At 48.6% G+C, this 16,150-nt stretch overlaps 1 protein-coding gene across 6 annotated transcripts in view; it reads left to right on the top strand.

The window, feature by feature from the left end:
- LOC133152287 (A-kinase anchor protein 13) overlaps positions 1 to 16,150 on the top strand; it is a 48,814-nt gene that overhangs the window by 10,422 nt on the left and 22,242 nt on the right. For all 6 annotated transcript variants that reach the window (XM_061275781.1, XM_061275782.1, XM_061275780.1 and 3 more), the window contains exons 3-10: positions 734 to 896; positions 2,030 to 2,193; positions 2,269 to 2,440; positions 3,110 to 3,293; positions 4,527 to 4,719; positions 4,856 to 6,089; positions 6,804 to 6,880; positions 12,966 to 13,020. In XM_061275781.1, the coding sequence (XP_061131765.1) occupies positions 734 to 896; positions 2,030 to 2,193; positions 2,269 to 2,440; positions 3,110 to 3,293; positions 4,527 to 4,719; positions 4,856 to 6,089; positions 6,804 to 6,880; positions 12,966 to 13,020 (2,242 nt within the window). The remainder of the gene's footprint in view (positions 1 to 733; positions 897 to 2,029; positions 2,194 to 2,268; positions 2,441 to 3,109; positions 3,294 to 4,526; positions 4,720 to 4,855; positions 6,090 to 6,803; positions 6,881 to 12,965; positions 13,021 to 16,150) is intronic.

The following is a 16,150-nucleotide window of genomic DNA, read 5'->3' as shown; positions in this document are numbered from 1 at the left end:
ACGACTTGTGATTGACTACAGCCCAGAAAGATTGTTCCAATTATCCACTTGGCTCTTTGCAGCCATTTTCCCCAAACTCTCAGTAGTGCTGTCAAGCCTGTCTATGAAACAAGCCCTAAGGCTAGCACGCTACACAGCAGAAGGAAGCACCTATGACCCCCGAGCGCCAAGCGGCGGCGGTTCCATGCATGTCGGGCTTAGTAGGCGACGGGGCAGCGAGTGGATAAAATGTCCCCATTATCCCGCCTCCGTGTCAATGAAGTCGCAGTTCCCCCGATGGAAAGCAGCTCTTGGCAAAACAATCGTCCCCTTTCTGGCGCCTCCTCGCCTCCTGCTCGCCATGCCCTCGGGTGACATCGCTTCATTCTGAGCGCTACTCAAGAACACAATTCAGTCAATTGTGAGTGTACAAAAACAACAAGCGTGTGTGTGCGCGCGGGCACGCCTGTGTTTGTTGCGTTGTCGTCTTGGCTGGCTAACAGTACTGTCGTGATCACAGACAGACAGTCTCGCTACTGTGGATGATGCATGCGAGCTGGCTATTGTTTCTCCTCCCAATTGGACAGGATGGAAATAATTCAAACTGTAGCAGTCATAAAACCGAAATGAACTTTAGTGTTTGAAAATATTCTCACGTTCCAGTCACGCATGTAACATATGATAATAATAATAATTCTGATAATAATAATATGCGTCTTGAGCACTTATTCAACCAGCCTCCTTGTACGTGCAGGGCCGCTGCGTGATCACAGTGCAGCTCACCGATGGAGAGCTGGCCGTGGATGAGGAGGGCGCCTCCGCCGCAGACTATTTTCTGTTGTTTGCTGGTAGCACACAGAGACACCTGAGCAGCACCTTGAGGAGCGGCCATGACACCTTGCAGGCGCTGTGTCCCGGTAAGACATCCGTGTAAATACTCTTCGAGAATATTAATGCCACTGTGAAAAGAGGAGAAACAGCGGAAACCTTGGAACCTGAGTTTATCGGATTTAGATTTTCCCTAATCTAAGTGTGCGAGAACTAAAGTAATGTTTGCAGTTGAAATGAATTGGCATGCAATTAATCCGTTCCGATTTGAAAACAAAGCTAAATGTATATGAATACAGAAAAATCCAGACGTGAAAACGCACACTTGTTTGAAGAAATAACTTGCCTTGAAAGTTACCGCCAGCCTTTCTCAATCTTTTTGCATACTTATTTTAACACTCTCAGCCCAGTTAAAAACTTAATTCAGTTGCTTAAAAGTTGTCAGTACAGTTAATAAAGCTTGGCCGTAAAAATGTTTTATTCAAGTTTCATTATTTCCTCTGGGGAAAATTTTGTCAGTTCTTTTCTTTCCTTTTTTTTTTTTTTTTTTTTTTTTTTACATTTTAGGACGTACCACGTTATATATGAGCATCTGCTAGTTTGTTTGCACGCCCATCTGTTCACAAGATTGGGCAAAAATGCCGCAGATGGGTTTCATTGTACAAAAAGTCTTTTCTTTTCTCTTTTTTCTTTTTTTTTCTTTGCTCACCGCACTCTCGCTCTTCATTTTGAACTGCAAGATTGTAAATGCTTTGCTGGTCACGTCATAATCAAGTGATCAAGCCATCAGATTACCCCCCCGCCAATTGTCTTTGGTAAATAAGCAACTACAATGGAGCACAACTTAATGAGGGAGATAGCCCGTAATGTAAAAGGATACGGCATCATAATCACAGATGCCCCGTGATGATAAATCCTTCTGCAATGATCAGAGCGGCTTTATCTTGGCTCGCAAGAGGAAAGAAGTCGGGGCTTATTATTGGAAGACAGAAGATGGAATAAATGATTCATCTTCTTCCCTCATATTGTTCTCCATTTTATTCAAATGTTTGTGTTTCACTTTCAAATCGACTTGCCTGCATGTTGACTTTGTCGTTGGCCAAAGGTCGGAAGGTGTTTATGTGAACCAAATCGTTTGAGGGAAACTCGTATTTTACGACCCCGATATTTTTCCGCAAAAATCGGCGCTTGATAACCGGACCTTCTCCTTTCTCCCCCGCAGCTCACGGCTGTTGCGAGGAGGTTTCGGTCACCCTGTGCGCCGTCACCCGCGGCAGCCCCGCGGCGTCCGAGGAACCGACCACGCTCTCCTCCCACGTTGCTCCTTTAGCTGAGCATAGCTTCACTTTCGTTCAGGACTTGGCTTTTGACATGGCCCAGTTTCTGGTGAGCCTCCAGTACATCCCGTGCGATTTTCGTATGGAAATGTTTTTTCAGCGTTGTATGCTTTAACCCCCTCAGGTTAGCACGGTGGGCCGCACAGATGGCCTGGACGGGGCGCTCCTCCTGGATGAGTGTCACATCCCCCTGCCGGAGTGCGAGCGTCTAGATGAGAGTCTGACCTTGGCCCTCCATCACATCCCGCTGCCACCGGGGTGGAACTTGCTGGGGAACCGATGCTCCGACAGCGCCGGTAATATTGTTAACTCCGTTGAAAATATTTTTAGTTGATTTCAATTTCTTTTTTTTTTTAAATTTGAATGAAAATTCAGACAACTCTAGTGACATGGTCAGCAAAGTCCTCGTCGATAAACTCCTCAAGCTTCTTACATGCCACCATCTTTGTGATTGGATCACCTACAAAAGATTGAACTCAGTGACCGTATTATTTCTATGAATTAATGCCCATTTAGAATATTTGCCGCCAAGAGCAAAGTCAGTCCTTCGATCCGTGGCTCTCGTCGACAGCCGCATTTCTGCCTCCTCTCACACCGCCTCCGCTCACACCACCTCCACTCGCTCCACTGACGCTTCAGGCCGGTAATTGAATCTGAGCTCCGTAGGCCTGCCGGTTCTCTCCGCCTTAGCGCTCGGAGGCAAAAAAAAAAAAAAAAAATCTCCCGTTGCTGTGATGTCAGTATAGAGTTGTAAATAAATGCTAGTCATCGTTTCAAAACGTAGCAGAGAAAAAAAATGATTAGGACCAGATACTTCTCATTTTTGGTGTTCACACAAATCGATATAAATTGATAATAATGTCACGCAATATTAAAAGTCGTTTGAGCAAAAGTGGCTGCATGCCTCGGAATGTTCTCTCCGGCAAAATATAACTGCAAGTGCCACCTTTCCCTGTCTGCTGTAGATCCGCACCCGCGGGAGACCCTGCTGCATTTTTCAGCCCGGCGAGGTTTGGTCCGCCTCACGCGCTTCCTGCTGCGGCAGCCGGGGGCGAGGGATGCCGTGCGGCTGCCCAACAAGCAGGGCCAGACGCCGGCAGACGTCGCAGCGCTCCGGGGTCACGCCGCCCTCCAGCAGCTCCTCGCAGAGTGAGTCTCCGCTCAGCTGACGGGCTGTTCCGTCAATCCTGTTCCGTTCGCAGTTACTGTGCGTAACGTCACTGGCATTCCAAACCAAGTGCAAACACGGAGCCTCGCACTTCAAAGTCATGCGGTCATGCCAAGTCACCGCTGTGCAAAAGACATTTTTCATCCTTCACAAAAGCAAACGCCTTGTCTTACGTCAGCGTCACAAACTCATTCCGTGAATGTACAAACGGGACAATTGGGTCGATCATGTGTTGGCGACCATTTAAACCTTTGCAGGCGCACTGGAAAGAAAGCCTCTGGGCTGTGTTTTTCTACAGCGAAACCATAGCGATGGAAAACTATTCTGCCGCACAAAAGGCCCGGGTTACGACTTTTCTGTCTGATGATGTTTACCACACTTTGACAACCAGAAGCACGCACACGCAAACAGACACAGAAAGACACAACTTTAACAGTCGGAGGAATGCCACGCATTCCCATTGCAATGACTTCCTCCCGCCGACGCGCTAATGAGGTCAGAATGTCTTTATTGCGTGGTATTTGCTAAATGGACTGAGACATGGCTTCAAGTGGAGACGGATCTTCTCTCTCGACGGAAAGCGCGCAGCTTTTCCGCAGAACACCGTTTAAGTCGCGCTAGCGCCATGCGCTCTGACGCCCCTCCGCTCAAGCAAATGTCCTCCGCTCTGTAGTCACGAGCAATGACATTTTCCCGCACGAGGGGTGAGGTCACTAAACGTGGTCCACCCAGCGTTGCGCAAACGGTGCCGCCTGGTTGGATGACGTTCCGCCACTCCTTCACAGGCTCAAAAAAAAACAACTCTCGCAAACACTTTCGAGACAGGTCAAAAGGGAGGTCGGAAGAACCTCGTCTATATATACATTCTGACAGAAGCCCCCCCTGGAAAGTGTCACTTTTTACAGCTCCCCACCACACACACTTCACGTTGTTTATTTCTTCATGTTTGTTTGGGGCGCGAGGTCTCGCGCGTCGCTGCTAGCATCTTAAATTACAGTCATGGTTGCATGATCTTCTGAAGAGCTTAAAAAAAGACTCATTAACAACCACAATGACTTTCTTTGCTCTCACTGTAAATGGATTACAGCAGCAAAAGTCGGGGGGGGGTTGCGGATCAGCTGACATCACTGTTAAAACTCTCTCTGTGCTACATGGGCCAATCGCCACTGAGCTCTTTCCTTGGGGGGATGATCTAAGTGTTTATTCCACAACAGGGCTGAGGCAGACGGCGAGTCGGCGGACCCAGGCCTTCAGCGCGTTCAGCCGGTGCCGACGGACGCCCGCGTGGTTTGCCGCCACCCGGGCTTGCACGCCCTGACGCAAAGCGTGTACCCAGGCCGTGACCCGCCGAGCCTCAGCCGGAGCGTGGAGCAGCTGTTGCATTTGACGAGTCATCTCCACGCCAAGGTGAGTCACGCGACTCCGCGTTTGATTGTCTTCTCCCTCCCCTGGACTTCCCTCCGGCTCCGTTTGTATAAGCGGCCGAACGCCTTATGCAATCACGCATTCCACTGCGGTCTTAACTTCCTCCTTTTCCCCGCAGAGAGTGTCTGTGCTGGAGCTGCGCTCGGACTGTCTCCACACGGCGGCCGAGTGCAGCGAGGGTGTCGAGCCGGAGACGACGAGCTGCCCGCAAACAAACACGACAGAAAGCCTAGTTGGAAACGGCGCCGGCGTCACTTGTACATATGGCGACGAGGACGCGAGTGAATCCGTAGTACCTCCCGGGGAGCATGGCCCCAACCCCCCCGAAGATTGGGTGTGTCTCGAGTCTGTGAGGGCAAATGGAAGGGAAGAGCCCGGCATCGCACAGAACTTGAGTTTGTGCGAAAGGCCAGAAGGGGGGAGCCCGTCGCCTGTGGAAAACCTCCAACTGGCAGGGTGGGGTGCGCAGGAAACCGATAGAGGAGAAGGAGGAGGAGAAGGACGGGAGGCCGCAGAGGGAGAGGACTTATCTGGGAAGGAAGTAAACGGAGTATCTGAGAGCGGTGCCGAGTTAGTCATGGGCCAGTCGCCGTCATCCGACGCGCCGGTCCGGGACGACGAGGCGCCGACTCACGCCCCGGACCTTTGCGACCTAAACTCCATAGCCGAGGAGGAAGCTGACAGCGAGGTTTTAGCGCAAGAGGACCTCCCACCTCCGGCAGGGAGCGATGATGTAACCCTAGAATCAGATGTTCCGCCTCCCGGAGAGGGAGAACCTCCGCCAGATGTAAACAGCTCCGAACAAAACCAGGAAACAGCTGGTCAGGCTCAAGCGGCAGAGTGGCAGCAAGACCTTGATCAGCAGCCTACGTGTTCCGAGTTAAATGTGACGGGAGGTACCGACCCGACCGTATCAACTCCAGAGGAGAACCCGGAGGACACAGAGATCTCACTCGAGCCGATGGTCAAATCCAACGCGGATCCCGATTCGGGCCTAACCCACGGCCTGTCCAGCGACGACGACGTCAGCTTTCAGTCGGTCGGAAGCTGCACCACAGACATATTCAACCCCACCGAGGAAAGTACCTCCTTAGGGGAGCTGCAGCCGACTGAGGTAGTCACCGTGGAAGAAGCGGACCAAAGCGACATGTGTTCGTCCACGTCACTGCAACCTGCAGTAAGTTCAGAGGAAAACGGCACCGGCTATGTGGAACCTAGCGCGGAAGAGAGTCACGTGCGCCCCGAGGAGCCTGCTGCTCCAGAACCTTCTGAGACCGACCTGTCGTCGGGCGGGGAAGCGTCTCAGGCAACGGTGGAAGAGGGAAATCCCAGCACCACTGACCTGAGTGAAGGTACGGATGAGATTCAATCATCACTGAGATGGTGAAGATGGGAGCGTTTGTGTGGCACAACCTTATCACTCACTGTTGCTCATTTGATTGTTCCTGGTACCACAACGGACGACAAAATACAAATTCGGGTTACGCCGTAGGAACAAAGCTCCGATCTAAACACGGCGGGAACCCCTGCACGCCACACCTCGTCTTATCTGATTAAATGTAATGCCATTAGACCGCAATTCCCTTACATCACATCACGTCAGACCTTTTGATGTATTGATTGTATTGGATAGTAGAAGATGGCTGCACATGTATGTGACGCGAAGCATCGGAAGCCCCAAAAAATCCGTCGGATTTGTTCTGCTGTGCAAAAAAGACATCAAGACTCAAGACAAATGACTAAATAATATATGATGTGATAAAAAAGCCACTTTTAGAAGCCACACACTCCCACTGGAGACTTTTAGGATCGCATGATATTTAATCAATAATAGTGTGGGAGGGAAAAATATCCTGTGTAGAAAATGAAGACAGACATCACAGCAACAAAGTTATTTTAGCCCCAGGCTGCTTCAACTCCCGCATGCGAGTTTGTGTGTGTGCGTACGTGCACGGCCAGGATAAAAATGTCTCACTTCACCCGTTATTGATTTCCTCCACACCGCCGCTTTGTCATTGCACCCGCCGTCTGACTTGTGCGTGTGTTTGTGTGTGCGCGCTCTCCAGAGGTGCAGGCGATCATGCCGGAACAAGCCGAGACCCCCTGTGAAGCGGAGGAAGCGCACGAGACTGACTCTTCCGCCGTAAGTCTCCACGCTACAAAATAATTTATTTTTTCTGCCGTCATGTGACATTAGGGTGTGACAGAAAACACAACAAACGAGGGAAGCCAAAATAGGCGGGGGGGGGAGGGGGGGGTCACTGTTTACCTCGGCTTCCGCCATCGTAAATATCGAAAAATCCAGAAGAAGAAAAAAACTGTTTCGACATTTGACAATCACAGGGGAGGGAGAATGTTTGAATTTTCCTCAAGTGCCCCACTTACGCTTTCAAAAATGGCCGCCCTGCAGCACTGTGTAATTCTGCCGCGCCGATGTGAACGTTTAGCACGAAAACATTTTTTAAGTCTTTGGCAGGCGGGGCCGTGCAGACGGAGATAAATGTCACTTAGCATGTCAGGGGGAAAGCTTGCGAAAGGCGAAGAGGGAGTAATGAGGTGAAATTTGCTTACATGTCCTTTGAGGTGCCAGCGACAGATTTGCAGCCCCCAAGACACACTTTTTCCTTTTGACTCGTGCATTCATTTTTCAATCGGTGCCTTTTTAAAGACGACTTCTACATGCCGTTTTTAAACCGTGCAACAGGATCGCCCTTTGGTTTATTTATGCACGAGCACATGGAGGCCATCCCCCCCCGAAATGTTGCTGACTGACAGATTCCTCAGCAGCCGAAAGCCCGAACGGCTCTCCGCATATTCCAGGCTTGCGGTTTTGACGTTGTTGTGTTTTTTTTTTCTTTTCTCCGCCTCCTAAAGCCAGATGTTTCCCGGCTACGCTAGTAAGCTACGTCCGCCAGCAGAGAGCAGCCTTGCCTCGTAAACCTCTCCCTCCTTCCCTTGCTATATGATCTTGTTTAAATGTAGTGTTGCCTGAACGACATGATCTCACAGTAGAGATCCCCCCCCCCCCCCCACCCCGCCCAAGAAAAAAAAAAAAAAATCTCAAAGCAGCCAGAGATACTACATGACGAAAAAAAGCTAGCACACTATAAGACGGCTGATCGTGTCGGAGCAGATGATCTGGCGTTGTGATTTATGACACGGTAACATGTTGCCGGAGCAACACATTGAATTGCAGCCTGGTGTGCTGTGCTGTGTCGAAATATGTAAATGGCGCCGCGCAGCAGCATCTCATAAAACTTAAAACGAGCGCGAGCATATCGAACCGCTACATAAAATAAACAAGCGTGAAAATCATTGCGACAGTTAAAACGCAGAAGGGCCGGGCCGATAGTGGCAGCTGTTGTTTCGTCTTCTTTTTTTTGTTGTTGTTTTGTTTTCTTTCCACCCCGCAGCACCTCCAGCCTGTGTCGACTGACGAAACACAATTCTGTCAGAGCAACACCTTCGCATTTACTCGCTTCGCTTAGCGTTGCCTTGCTACGTCGGACTATGAAATCCTTTGAGAGTGACGCTTGTCAAAAAGCTGGCACTCAGCGGCGCTGTTGGCCGTTAGCAAGGGCCAACCGCCTCGTTTGTTTGGCAGGCAAGAGATGCCGGGATCAAAGGTCGCGGCGCTCATGTTGGGGAAGAATATGGTTCCGCCTCAGCGTGCCACCTGACTTGGCCTCCGTCCCGCCCTGCTACCTTTCTCACCAAGCGACGGGGAGAGAAAAAAAAGGCGTTTGGCTTCCCTCCGCCGCCATTGTTGTCCTCGTTCCGCTGATTGCGATTCCTGTTGGATCTGGCGGGATTACAGCTCTGTCAGACCGAGCGGCGTATTGATTCAGAATAAAAGAAGCGCTGTAAAGTTAATCCTCTGCCGTCCCACCGTTTGATGACACATCATGGCTCTTGAGGGAGCGCCGAGTCGAGTCGTCGGTAATCTTCCGAATGCTTGGCAGCCACTCAGTCGTGTCGCCCCCCCCCCCCCCCTCTTCCCCGCCCCCGTGATAATAACCAGTGAAATATGCTGTTTCTCCTCCCTAACACTATGATTACAGTGGGTCCTTTAAGATCAGGATGGGAACTGGTCGCCCACAGTTTTGTTCGAATGTGGAAACAATTTTTCCCATAGGATGTAATGGCAGGGTCAGATTGTCAGCAGTGGAGTCGCATTAAGGGTTTCGATTTTTTGCAATTTCATGTCGATAAGGGTTCTAAACTGCTCCTTTGAGCCAGGTTTAGGATTAGAATAAAATGTATTTATTCATTTTTAAATGTGTTTATTTATTTATTAGTCAAGCCTGAGCCTGTGATTATTATAATTTGTAGGGAGTTCCAACAAGGTGTAGGGTGTAAAATTGGGCTTTCACAGGACATCGGATCTCCCGGTGCCTTCCCCACCACGTGCCACTCCCCCAGGAGCCTCCCTCGGCTTCCTACCCCGCCCACTAGAGGGCGTCGACCTTCTCCCGCTGGCCTAATTGTGTCAAGCGTGCGCACAATGGCCAAAGTGTCATCTGTCCGACTGTATCCGTGCTAGTGTTGTGGTGGACTGAAGGAGACAGAGGGGGACATTCACTGAGCCCAGAAAAAGGGGGGTGGGCCCCAGTCAGCCAGAGGCCGGACTCAAGTTTTGGGGAGGGATAGAAGGGGAGGAGGAGGGCACAGAGGCTGCCTCCTTGTCCAGATGTTAAGCGCAGCTCATCGGCTTTCCTTTCCCTGCGCTCGCTCTGGATATATGTTTTCTTTTTCGGGGAGACCATGTACGAACGCCACAAGCGGCGGTACAGCTTCTGTGCCAAGGGCGAGAGGGCCGTCAACGTGGTTTTGATTAAGGTAAGACCACCCGAAGTTTTTTTTTTTTTTTTTCGCGAGCGTCGAGAGAGTCGGAAACAAACCCCGGGGAGCTTTCGACTGCGCTTTCATGCTAAGCTACGCCCGTGAAAGTGACTTTTTACGAAGCTTCTCAAACTACGAGAAGCCTGCTTAGAACCTGGGAAAGAACAACAGTCTTAACTGGTGTCCACTGGGGATGCTGCGAGGGGCTTGTTGATTTTACGCACACACACGCACACCCTAGGGGCGGTTTGTGGATACTGCATTTGATCGTTTTAGGACCTCGTGGGGTTGTTTGGTCAGGCTAGCGTACCATTATCGCGGCGCTAACCCCTCTGAGTTGCTGTTACATGGAGCCTCTGTTTCGGAGGATAATCTAATTGGGGATTCTCTTTGCGCCAGCAAGGTTTAGGGTTTCAAGCGGGTTTCTGGGGTTTGGAACCGTGCTTACTTTGAAGTTGCGATATTAAATAAGTGTTGTGGTGGTAACATACACTTTCAACCCAGATTTAGGGTGTGTCGAGCAAGTATTAAGGTTTCAGTACTCGGCTCGGGTTCCCAATAAGGCTTTCCAACCAGGGTATGGCATTCAGGTTTGGATTTGAAACCTTTTCAAACAAGTACCGAGGGTTTGTAATCCTAGTGAGAGTTTCCGAATGTCAAATTCTGATTTCAAATGAGGCTTTGCAATGAGGTTTCAATCTGGGCTAGTCAAAGCTGCGGCAGCATGTATACAATCCTTTTTTCCCCACCGCGCTTCACTTTTTCCTCTTGGCTTAAGCGCCGTGTGTTTTTGTGTGTGTGTGTGTGTGTGTGTGTGTGCGCCGCCAATGATCATTGCGAGGGAAGAAGCTTGGCTGTGACTTTCAATAATGACGCCACTCGTCCTTTGCACGCGACTCATTGGCGTAATGTGGCGTGATTGCAGATTGTAACCTTGATTACGTTGTTTCCCCTTCATTTTACGTTCACCTCCATCTTCTCCTTCTACTTTGGGACTTGAGTCCAGTGGAAAAATGACAGAAGTATTTGCTGGTGCCCGAGGTTAGGGGCTAAGCCTAAAAGTCTCTCGTCGACATGCCAGTTTGCATTAAAAGGCACTGACGGTTCGCCGGGCCGCTAAACGACACGCCGCTACTGCTGCTGATGATGTGATGTGTTTTACGGGCACCGAGATGCTGGGATGTGAACTCCCGGCTGGAGTCAAGTCGTCTGGCCCAGAGCCACGAGCTGCTGCTATTCCGAGGCAGGAGGAAAATGTCAGCCCACCGCCCTCGCTCTCTGTTTTTTTTCCCACGCTGTTTCCTCTCTCCCTCTCTCTCGCTCTCTCTCTCATCCTTTCACCTCAAACAGAAGCTGACATCAGCAGCAAGTTTTAAGAACTGACTAAAGTGACGAAGGAGGGAGGTCTTACACAACCTGGCTTGAAAAGCTTGACCTTATTTGAAAGCCAATGTCAAAACAAAAAGCTAACGGCTAGTTGTCATGGTGGCTTTCACGGCGCATCGGCTCGAGACTTCCTCCGGTTTTAGCCAAAGCGATGGAAAGATCCATATCTGATTTAATGAGCCATTTGTAGTTTGTGTGTGTGTACTTAGACTTGCATGGCTTATTCTTCGAGACGCTCAACTTGATTTATCGTGCGCTTGGAAAGAAAATGAAGCTGCAACAAAGATTGAACACAAATAGAAGTCGTTATTATCGTTGCGTCGTGGGGATACAATGAAATCGGGGGGCTCCCGAAAGCAACCAATAATGAAATAATAACAACGTATTGCGTCTAGTAATGGCAGGATCAATGTTCCCACAGCTCAAGAGTTTTTCGATCCCCCGTAATGGGAGCTTCGTGACGGCAACAAACCGGCCAGGCTAGCTGGAGCCGAGCGGAACTTGGAAGGAGACAGAAATTCCACCGCCACCGAGCTCTTGAATTTGTCAAATTGTCTCGGGGAATTTTCACTTTCCACCCCCCGATGCTGGAAACATGTTAAACTCTTAAGTGGAGTCGAATCGCTGAACGTTGCATTTGCTTGCGTCGGTGTTAACGTCGACCGGTGCCGTTTCATTTTATGTGTGTGTGTGTGTCCACGGAGTTGCGTGCGAGCAGCTCATCGAGCATGTTTGTTCCCTTTTTCTGTTTGATGTGATGTTGGCACAAGCATCTGTGCGTTAGTGCGTCAGTATTTGTTTGGGGTTTGAAGTATGCATGCGAGTACACCAAGTCCTTTGCAAAAGGGGCAAAGTTTCTCAACTGATGAGCATTTGCCACCTCACATGGAAGTCAGTCTGCGAGGCTCACACACGTGATCTTGTTTTTTTCTCCCCCCCCCCCCCCCCTCTCTGGTGTGTTCGCTTAATCAATGACTGCACTGTCTGGGTCTATTTTTTAACTTTGACATGACATCACCGCTGGCTGAGCTGGCCCACAAACTTGCTTTCTCATGGGAATCGTGTAACCCATTGCAAATTTTTTTTTTTAAAGCCATTTTGACCAAAAGTAGCAATTATTGTATGTTCCATTGTATATAAGTAAGTTCCAAGTTGGCTCTATTTAATTAGGTCATGGATGTTGTATTACAATGTGAATACATTTAAAAACACATTTCACTCTTGTTGGGGAAAAAAAAAAAAAAAAAACTCCGGCGCTCCTTTATTTTACATTTGGTCAGACCGGGTTCTCTGAGCCGCCACTGCGACTCACTGTCACCTTCCTGATAAACAAATAAAGCCGAGAGTTTGAAGAATTTGCATAGGAATGAAGAAACCTCTAAAAAAAAAAGTGTTTCATGTAAAAGCTATTACAGTTCTTCACAGAGAAGCCAGTGATGGTTCTCAAACTTTAAAAAAAAAAAAAAGTCTTGCGCAGAATTTAAAGCCCATTTGATTATAATGCAAAATAGTTTCGAATCTAATAAGTCCGAGATCTGCACAGCCGCCGAAAAGTGGCTGCAAAGCCAAGTCAAAGGCTCTCCACTGTTTCCATCAACTTTAACACAGAGTCTGTTTAGTTGAGCGAGCAGCCAATTCCCCAAATCACTGAAGCTTTGACTGCCACCTGCAAAGAAGTGAAGGTGGTACTTTTGGGAGGGGTGTGTGTGTGATTACTTTGTAGCTAAAAGCAGACTTGGCAGGCACACAAACACACACAGACACACAGCTGTTGTATAGCACATATGAAGCAAAGCCTCGCGTGCTCACGGCCAACCCATCTGACCCCCCCTCCTCCCCCGAAACCCCCCAGACCCCCGGAAGCAGGCGCCTCAGGGGCCTGGCAGCCGCCTCATTGTCGCCTCCTTTCTGACACTTGCGGACGGCCGCATCACTTCGTCTCGCCGGCTGACGCGTGTCACATGTTGCTGAGACTGAGTCTTCCTGTTTCCTTCCACTAGATCCACCGCGACGGCGAGACGCCCTTACAGCAGCCGCTCGACGCTCAACACTCAGGTAAGACCAAATTCCTTGATAGCTTTTGTGACTCGAAAGTTATTTTTATATAGGCGTCAGTGTTTATTTGTTTGGTAAGTCCTTTGTCGTTTTTGCTGATTGCCCATGTGACTTTCCACATGTACAATTGATTCCGCCGAAGTGCTTTGTCTAGCTAAGAGTGAATCATGTTCGAAAAAAAATGAAACAGCCCGACTTCCTCTCCACGACCCTTTTTTCTTCCCACACACACTTCGTTTGTGTTGAGAGAGCACGAGTAATGCAAATAAAATCTTTTGTTAGCAAATCAAGCTCTTTACAGGCGTTAGTGACCGCAAATTTGTGACTAGTAAAGAAATGCAAATGAAAGTCATGCTGAATCCAGCATTATCAACCGAAACCCCCCCCCCCCCCCCCTCCCACTGTATTCATTAAATATCAGCACAGAATGTCCAGCATGATCTTTTCACACCTTAAGGAGAATTGCTGATAAATCAGCTCCAGGCAGTCCTAATTAGCTGCCCTCCAATTGACTTATCGGTGCTTCTTGCTTGTTAGCGTCCCCCGCATGCACACGCCCCAAAGCTCCCGCGTCCTAATGATGCCGGGTTTTTGGTGTCAGGGTCAAACATGGTCAAATTCAGGGTTGAGATCTCGATCCCAAAGGTGCCGGCCCTTTACTTTACTCCACCATCCATCCATTATAGTTGTTCGGGGTGGCTACAGCGCATCCCCCTTCTCCGTCGACGTCTATCTTGTGCATTCTCTGCCCTCATCTCTTCTCACACTACATCAATCAACCTTCTCTTAGGCCGCCTTCCTCTTGCTCTCGCAGCAGTTCCATCCTTCTCACCCTATGCTGACTATCTCTCCTCCGGGCGTGTCCGAAACATCCAAATGAGCTCTCGCTAACCCGAGCATGATGATGAGCTCATTTCTAATCCCATCCATCGTTGTCACTCCGAAAGAAAATCTCAACACCTTCATTTCTGCCACCTCCAGCTCAGCTTCCTGTCATTTCTTCAGAGCCACACACACACACAAAAAAAAAAAAATGTCGCCAATATGACATTGACTTAAGACCGGAACTTTTTTATTTTACATTCGGAACATTGGCCGTGTTTTTACGCCGCATTGTCGTAGCTAGCAACTCATTTGTTGCGACTTGCGGAACTTTCTTTGGAACTATGAAAGACTTCTTAGATATAGCTAACTCTGCATAAAGTAACCTTGTTGTCATGGCGTGTTCTGCTCAGATGTAACTTTTGAGAATAAGTGGCTGGTGAACCAAAGAAGGGGAAATAAATGAAGCCCTTATCTGCAATCTGTGTCTGTCTGGAGAAAACACTTAAAGGCAGCGACTCCGAGTATGAAAATGTGGAAGGCAATGAGGGGCGCTCGATGATAGGAAGGCCCGATGGCGGCTTTATCTCCTGCGTTATTTCTCACCACATTCATTTTCTCGGGTGCGGATGATTTGTTGGGATCATATCTCTGTATTATTTTCCCTTCCTTACATTTTCCCGCCGACCTTTCAGTGGCCTCTGTTTTTATTTATTCATTTTTTTCGCACAGTGATGTCCAACACCTTCGATGTTGCGAAAGAGCGACTCCTGCTCGTCATGATCTGCGAGACTGGAAATGCGTCTTGAATACAAACCCGCCTCGTCGGGTTGCATCCCCCCGCGAGACACGCGAGGATTTGCTGATGTCTCTCACAGATGTGCCTTGAAACATAAACATTGTCGTTCCCAGTTATTCTAGTTGACCTCCAGTCGCAGTGGAGGATGGAAAAACAATCCCCCGCTTTAAGAAATGCAAATATGTGCCATGCAGGGGTTTCTCTTTTTTTTTTTTTGGGTCAAATGGAGATAAACCCAGTGTGGAATGCTCTCCTTGACATTGATGCGCTTTATTCAAAGGCTGCATTAACCTGCAGGTCTTCATGCTCATTTACGCGTCTTAAATTGCTCAAGTAAGAACTGCAAACACAAATATGGAATTTGGTATGTGTGGCTACTACAAAAAAAAAAAAAAAAGCCTCAAGCGAAAAGAAAAGAGAGTCAACCGTTTTTCTTGGGATACTTCCCAAATGGACTCTGCGGAGCTTCCCAGATTATTTTTTTTTCTTCTTCTAAATATAAACTCCCGACGCTTGTTTTACCTAGCAATGTGAAATTTGATTGGCACGCGAGTCGACCGTCAAAAGTAAGTCTGACATTTTGGTTTGAGTAGTAGTGCCTGTCTGATTTTTATTTTTCCTTTTAGAAAAAAATCCATCAGCGTCGTTTGAATTGGACAATGCAAAGCCAGCCAGGATGACGATTGCGCTATCCTTTTTTTTTGTCACCTGTTGCGGGTGTGTTTGCGACAGCTGTCAAAACTTGCACTAGCTTGCAAGGTTTAGTGAACAGTTGCGAGAGTGTGGACACACACGCGCACACACGCGCAATTGAAATGCTACGTCCGTATGAATAACCAAAGGTTAAGCCAGCTGTCAGAAGCTTGAGTCGCTTTCATGCCCGGCATGTTTAATGTTGAGTACGGATGTCTAAAAGTGAGGCGGACAGTCGGCTGAATATCTTAATTAGCGTGAATATTAGCGCTGTGGCTAAAAATGAACGTCGACTTTTCGATTGGCCGTCTCGTGAAGTTCAACCAGCAAATATTAGCAGCATTTTATTTTCTGACCTTTATTCCAAAAAAAAGACATTTTGAAATTCGATACACGTGATTAAATGGCAAAATGTAGTCATCGCCTCCATGCCGTGGTTCAGCAAGCAAAAGAAAGCTTTGCGGAATTAGCCAGGAAATGGCCGCCATCCCGCGAGAGCCATCGAAGAATTTAAACCTCTCCTACGTTTTGTGAAACAAAGCTCCATTGCATGCTTGGCTTCTTCTTTCAAAGGAAAATGATTGATAATTATTAAGTCCCTCAGCAGTAGTCGCTCAGTTGACGTTCTCGGCTGCAGGATTTGTGATCGGAGCACCTCCTTGGTGTGATTCCCCCTTCTTCTTTGGGTCCGCTGCAGTCTGACAATTGTTCACAACACACGTACTAAATGGAGTCGGTAGTTCTTTGGAACGTACACGTCTTAACTCAGACCGAATTGTCAAACTACATGGCCGTTCAATTTTATACTGCAGTGTC

The sequence above is a fragment of the Syngnathus typhle genome, linkage group LG4 (assembly GCF_033458585.1).
Source record: "Syngnathus typhle isolate RoL2023-S1 ecotype Sweden linkage group LG4, RoL_Styp_1.0, whole genome shotgun sequence".
In the NCBI taxonomy this organism is placed as follows: Eukaryota; Metazoa; Chordata; class Actinopteri; order Syngnathiformes; family Syngnathidae; genus Syngnathus; species Syngnathus typhle.
Note: the sequence above shows the minus strand (reverse complement) of the source record. Positions and strands in the feature narration are given on the sequence as shown.